We start from the raw sequence: 7,433 nt of genomic DNA, 5'->3' as shown, positions 1-7,433 counted from the left end.
CAAAATTGTATTTTCACAATTTCTCAACTTTCTCCTCAAAATTTAGTGATATTTTATAACACAGCAGTTCTCAAGACGAATCGATTAATGAGAAACCCGTACAAATCGGTCAACCCGTTCGTGAGTTATATTGCCTCAAAGGAAATGCAAACTCATTTTTATATAGAGAGATTGTACCACAAACGTAATTATGTTTGAATTGTATTTATATCAGACTCTCATATCGGGCAGTTTGTTCACAAAAGTTCGTTTCTCTCTGTCAAATCATATTCAAAAATTGATAACAATTTGGGAATTCTCAAAAATGGGATTATGCATGCGAGTTAATCATTGATTTCATAAAATCAAGATAATTCAACGCGGTGTGTGACAAAAAAAAATAGCATCGCTAATACTTTCACTACGTGAAAATATAGGTCTTATGCTCAAGCGTTAAAGAGCATAACGAAGCCAAACTCGATAAATGTATGTAATCCTCTGAAAATAGAAAAATAGAAAATGAGAAACGCATGGATGGAGATTATGCACTGGTTCGATATCTTTTTTACATATATACCCAATTCTTTCTCAACACCTGCCAAAATTGAAACTTGTTATGCGAATGAATAAGTTTAACTGGTGTCATAAAATTATTCAAAACGATTGATCATGCTAAACAATAATCTACCATAGTAATATAAAAGCCTTCCTTAGCCATGCGGTGATATCCCAAGCAACATTACAAGTTTTATTCCGTTCTAGGGATGGTTTTCAAGATCAATTTATAAGATCTAATAATAAAACCCAATATTACACGACAACTTCCCGATGACCACTATAAGTGTAAAATATGGCCAAGTGGCCCTCTCTAGATAACCACTATAAACCTATTATAAGAGTATTTAGGGAAAAAAGGGAATTTGGCTGCTGTCAAAAAAAAACTTTGAAAAAAAAAAATTTAACACCACGCACTCTCAAAATAATGTAGTTTTGAGCATTCAATTTAAAATAATTGTAACAGCAATATCCCTGATCTCCCTTGAATATATTGATATTTCTCCCTAATATATTTATAATGCAAATCAACTACCAAAAAAGTGTTTTACGTGGTGAAAACATTGTCTAATAATGAATTATTGGAACGATTAATTGAGATGCGGTTTTCACTGAGTGAAAGCTGTTGAGTATTCCTTTTAGCTATGTAGGTTTTCTATTAACCTGCGCTTGATGGGGAAGCGTCATTACCAGTACAACGAAAAAATAATTTTCCCCATACTAATTTGCATGCAAACTTGAAACGGCTTGTGCTAAATCAGTTTTAATCCAAATGAGCTCAAATTTTCAGAGGAGACTCAGAACATGGTAAAGAATCAGATGAGCACTGTGGAGCAAAATCAATTTTTTGAACCACCCTAATGCTCATCTCACAAGTAGGTAAAATATTTTGATCATATCATCCTTGAAAATGTGAAAAAAATCGTCACGTTTTCAAAAATCCTTAAGTCTTGAATGTCATAAGTCTATAAAGTCATAAATCTATAAATCTCTACGAATTTTGTTAATTTACATTTAAATTCAAAAAGTGTAACAAAACATAAGTAAATTGATCAGGGTCACTTCCTTGCTGTTAAAAATACCAGTGAGTTTAATCATTGCCTAGCGGTAATGTTTGCTAGCCAAATGTTGAATTCAATAAATTCCGCTCCGTAAGTGTGTGTGTATAACGATCATCATATGTTGGGTAGTTTAATTATAACGTGTATCGAACTTTTTGAACGCGAGTTGGCGCCACATGTGGGGTCGCCAGAATTTCGTGAGAGTGAATCATATTGTTAATATATTATGCATCTCGAGATAAAATAGAATACTGCGGCTTCCTTCTGGTTGCTTCTCAGGTAATCGCAACGGTCACTAAACACAACAGTGTCAATGAAAATCTCACCCACTGTATGCACTTGCCATGATAAACACTCTCCATGTACTCAGTGACTCCGGTTGCCTCTCACTAATACAATCGAACACTGCTGTCATTTCGCGAAAAGTACGTGGTTTTGTTTTGAGCGGGAAAATTCTGCATATCTTTTAACACGGCGGCTATCTTGACGTTTACCTTCGCAGTCGAGCCTGCGTCAATTTCGATATGGTGCACCGGCATGGTCCCGCCGGATACAGTTCAACGAGATATATCAAATTTATTAAACATTTCCACAAAAATATGCCTACCACACTTCTGCTACAACATTTGATTTTCCGTTTGCATTCGATTAAACATAATCGATTAAGTTTGCAAAAAAAACATCAAGCATCCCTATTTTTTCATGATGACATTTTGAAGTGTGTGTAAAACGATCGTCATATTTTGGGTAGTTCGATTTACGTGTGTATCGATCCTTTTGGACGCGAGTTGGCGCCACATGTGGTGTCGCCAAAATTTCGTGAGAGTGAATCATATTGTTAATATAGTATATTTGCTAGAATAGAATGGAAATCTGAACTAATCAAAACAGTTTTGGTTTCGTCTGTTTAAATGCAAACAGTTTTAAATTTATTCAGTTGAGAACTTTGTGGAATGGTCGTACAGTTAATGGTATCATACGCATTCACATGCCTTAAATTGTGATTCTCAATGGCATTGAAAAAAATCTTCACCGGTCTACTAAGCATCTTGTGTTCGTTCCTAATATAACCTAATGTTCGATAAATTATGTATTGCTAAATATTCAGAATGCGATGAGCTTTTCTTGTTAAAATTATGTGTAATATCGCCGAAAAGGCCAGCATCAGAAAATTTAACAATTGTTCATTGTTGATCTTAAAATTAGTTGAAGCTCCTATTAGGAAGACCCCCCTGGGGCCCTCCTTAGCCGTGCGGTAAAACGCGCGGCTACAAAGCAAGACCATGCAGAGGATGGCTGGGTTCGATTCCCGGTGCGGTCTAGACAATTTTCGGATTGGGAATTGTCTCGACTTTCCTGGGCATATAAGTATTATCGTTTTTGCCTCATGATATACGAATGCAAAAATAGGAACCTGGATTAGAAAACTTGGAATTAATAACTGTGGAAGTGCTTAATGAACATTAAGTTGCGAGGCGGCTCTATCCCAGTGTGGGGATGTAATGCCAATAATAATAAGAAAAAGATTATAAAGATGGTGGTTCTAGTTTATAATTGGAAAGTAGTAATGAGGGTTGGAAATGTTCCATCTGGTGATGCAATGTTAATGAAGTAGAAGAAGATGCCGTATTTGCTTCGACTCAAAAAAACTACTTCCAAAAACCTTAAAGTGCATAAGTCTAACAAATCATATTAAAAACAAAAACCGATCGATGTTTTTTATGTCCTTCTTTTTGATCAAATGTCCTCCTTTTTCGCTACGATTCGGGTGAATTGTCCTCCTTTGGAAAAATTTCATGTGGTCACCCTAAGTGTATAGAGCTTCCACAATAGAGGTAATAAACTATAGAGGACGCTTGTCGCTGTCGTCACTGACGAAACCTTTTTTTTCTGGCGAGGATAGGGCACTAAATGTCAACAAAGGAAAAATCAGTACGTTTTGACAGATAGGTACCCAACATGTTTGGGGACGATAACAAAGGGAACCGCAGCGACAATCGTCCTCTATAGTTTATTACCTCTATTGCTTCCACGTAGTTACTATTATCCATTGCATTAAGAGAATAGTCAATGAATTCTATTAAATTTGTAGCGGTAGAGCGACCTTTGAAAAATCCATGCTGCTTATTCGCAGTTCTGTTTTAAAGTTGTGAAAATAATTTTTCATTGATAATGGATTCAAAAAGTTTCACCCCAACGCTGTTTGTTCTCTGGAATGGATTTCTTAATGGCCCAAATCGCCATCGGACCTACCCCGTAAAAACTAAGCAAAATTTCGTGTGAAAATCGCGTTTGGTCGTTTGGTCTTTTTGGTCGTTTTAACCCTTTATAAGGCAGACGAATCTAAACAATAAATTAACAAAAACATCAATAGGACACAATGTTGACATGGTATTAAACTCAAATGTATGATTGTTATACGTTAAACAGTTCAGAAACATTGAAAAATTGGTGGCAATATAGTTGCCACTGCCCGGCAAGCGGGAAAACAGATAACTACAAAAATATTTAAAAATTAGGTTTTACGTAAAACCAGTCAAATCAAGGCACGTTACATTTTTTGGTGAAGAATCTTAGTCGGAAAACTTATTATAAGCGGAAAAAAATGTTTGCCCTCTTGTTCCCAGGGGGACCCTTGGAAAAAAACACAATTTCGTCAAAAATCCAAAAACAAATATACAGAAAGGCAAAGCTTTTTTCATCGCAATCACGTAATAATCTAACACAGGAGATTCAACATAATTAATACCAACGGGAAAAAATATATCTTTGTCGTTTTTTAATGAATTATAACTGAAAATCCTTCTTCCACTCGAAACTTACGATCTGTTCGTAAAAAAACTGTTCTCAAATTGATATTTCAATTTTTTATGGCTCAAATTCATCTGGGGTGTTACTAGGAAGCAAATAAAGCCACTACATGGGAAATAATAAGTAGAGCTCTTGTTAATAAATAGAAAAACCCAGATTAATCCACCTAGCGGTGATGGCGCCTTTCTCGCGGAAAAAGGTAATAAATGTAGCCTTTACGCTTACACCTCGATGATGTACAAGAAAGGCAAAACGTTACACCGTCTAATGTTATGATAGAAAATTTACACTAGTAGACGACAGATGGCGCTGCCAAAAGTTTCTCGAATTTCCTATGTTCGAATTTTGACTTTCGGACAATTTCATAGTACTATGAAACTCAACGAAGAGCATACTTACGCCTAAATGCGTGCAACACGAGCATCTTTATAGTACGATGAAACTCTTAATGGAAGCAAGCCACGGATAAACTTTTAAAATATTCATAGATGCAAGGCATTTTTCATAACACATTATTGTTCTATGTGACTATGACTCATCACTATTTTAATATTATCTATTTTTTGCAATTTGCAATTGTTATGGAATTCAATAGTGATCAACAGCGTTTTAGTCTCTGTCGGATGCAACTTGTTGCAAGAAATTCGGTTAAGAGTTTCTATGTGAAAATTTGGCTAATGTTTTTTATGGCATTTTGTGCACACACACACGCACACACATACACACACACACACGCAGGGCAGCAGGGACTATGTCCAAGGGCTTGACGACCCCTCCCCACTGCGAGTTAGGGAACCTGCCTAGGATGTGGTGGGGTTTGACAGTGGGCTCTGTTAAACTTCTACAAAAAGCTGCATGTATCCGTAAGCAGGTCCTATCAAAGCGACCGTGCGCCGCTCAAAGCACACTAGCCCAACCCAGTGGCATCGACAACGGCAACGTCAACGGACACGAGCGGAAATCGAGATATACAACGAATCTAGGGCTGACAGTTGTGTCATTCCACTCCTTGAGTAAAGCCGGATGACACCGTCTTGAAATGGCGGGTGGGCTAATGCCAGCTGCCTTCCGTACCGTAAAACCGAGTCGTAAATCCAGTCGTCTGGTTCACCCAACCAAATAGGAGTAGGGCCAGTTTATTCCTTCCTGGCTTACGTCAATTCGACTCTGAACACCGAGATGTCAGTCGCCGCATGGCCTCACTGCATCTGCAAAGATAACCATGGGATCAAGAAGACGACTATTCCAGTTGGGTTCGAGGGCAGTCCTAAGGGGACTCAACAAACATGAATCAAGCTAAATTAAACAAACAAGCATCGGAAGTGAACCCCTTCGCAAGGAGAGGTTTGGAGAGATCTCCACCAACGCATCGGGTGCGAGAGAAATGGAGATGAAGGACACGAGTAGCGAAGTAGTCGTCGTGGAGAGCGATAACGATACGCCAATAGTCGATAAGCAGCAGCACAATGCAGTGGAGATAGGGTCGAGTGGCATCCTGCCGAGCTTGACCGTCGTCATGGTGCAACTCGATGACATTATCGACTTCACCAATGAACGGGGCAATATGTCGAGGGAGCTGAAGCTGAAATTGCTTAAGCTTCGCAATTTGGTTCTTGCTGCCAAGCAAGAACAGAAGGCAGCCAGGCTGGAAGGCTGTGGTAAAGCGGAGAAGAGTACACAGACTGCTCCTTCTCCTTCCATAGTACCACAACCATGACACAGGAGGCGTTAGATTTTGCCCTCAGCGACAGAGCGGTAGAGAGGAGAACAGATAAGCGAGCCAGGGACTCGCCTGGCATTAAGCGCTTTAAACAGAACGCAAAAAGGCGTCGGGAGAGCGCAAATCAGAAGAGCGGGCCCACGGAAGTTGCAAACGTGGGAGAACGGCGTAAGAAGAAAGCGAGGACGAAACGAGCCAGTCGGCCACCGGAGGAGGGAAGCCAACCCGACCAAGACAACCTGCGGTCGGACGGTCCCTGGCAAACGGTAGTAAATAAACCGAAGGTGAAAGCGGCAGTCACGCGCCCGGCGAGAGCCAGACAGAAGGGTGAAGCACTTCTCATTAAAACAGAGAAAGAGCGCTACGCCGACGTGCTCAAGCCGATGCGCAGCGCCGAGAAACTGGCGGATCTTGATAAAGAGGTTCGTAACATAAGGCGGACGAGAGCGGGCGAGATGATCCTTGTCTTAAGGAAGGGCTCACAGGCGAACGGTACCTCATATGGAGCGCTAGCCCAGGAAGTCCTAGGCGAGAGCGTAGAAGTGAGGGCTCTACACGACGAAGTGACTCTCCAATGCAAGCAGCTGGACGAGGTCACGACATCGGAAGAGATCGCCTCGGCCATCAAGGACCAAGGTGGAGTGGTGGTAGCAAATGCGTCCATCCGTCTGCGAAGAGGACCGCAGGGGACGCAGATTGCCACGGTGAAGTTACCGGCCATCGACGCTAACAAGGTGATCAAAGTTGGTAAGCTGAAAGTTGGCTGGTCAGTATGTCCAGTCAGCCTCTACCAACCACCGGTAGTCGACAAGTGCTTCCGCTGCCTCGAACCGGGACACAAATCGTGGGCGTGCAAAGGGCCGGATAGGAGTAACCTATGTAGGCGATGCGGCGAAGAGGGCCATAAGGCGCACACGTGCGAGAAAGCACCATCGTGTAAGCTATGCGTGAGCAGGAAGCAGGAACATAACCACGCTATGGGTGGACCTGCGTGCCCGTTGAGTGGTTATACGAGGAAGCCGTGCAAGTAACGCAGCTCAACCTCAACCATTGTGCGGCCGCCCAGCAGTTGCTGTGGCAGTCGGTAGTAGAAGCGAGAACGGACGTCGCTATCTTGTCGGACCCGTACCGCATCCCCGCGGATAATGGGAACTGGGTAGCGGATAGATCCAAATCAGCGGCGATTTGTACGACGGGAAGATACCCGATCCAGGAAGTGCTGAACACAAGAGCGGAGGGTACTGTTATAGCGAAAATAAATGGAGTGTACTACTGCAGCTGCTACGCCCCACCAAGGTGGCCGATCG

General features: G+C 41.4%; 1 protein-coding gene across 1 annotated transcript in view; it reads left to right on the top strand.

Moving 5' to 3' along the window:
* The first annotated feature begins 6,119 nt into the window (after positions 1-6,119).
* LOC134209439 (uncharacterized) overlaps positions 6,120-7,433 on the top strand; it is a 1,931-nt gene continuing 617 nt past the window's right edge. The window contains exons 1-2 of the mRNA XM_062685426.1: positions 6,120-7,073; positions 7,193-7,364. Of these exons, the coding sequence (XP_062541410.1) occupies positions 6,120-7,073; positions 7,193-7,364 (1,126 nt within the window). The remainder of the gene's footprint in view (positions 7,074-7,192; positions 7,365-7,433) is intronic.

This window comes from Armigeres subalbatus, chromosome 2, assembly GCF_024139115.2.
Source record: "Armigeres subalbatus isolate Guangzhou_Male chromosome 2, GZ_Asu_2, whole genome shotgun sequence".
NCBI classification, from domain to species: domain Eukaryota; kingdom Metazoa; phylum Arthropoda; class Insecta; order Diptera; family Culicidae; genus Armigeres; species Armigeres subalbatus.
The sequence above is the reverse complement of the archived record's forward strand: the minus strand, read 5'-3'. Positions and strand labels throughout refer to the sequence as shown.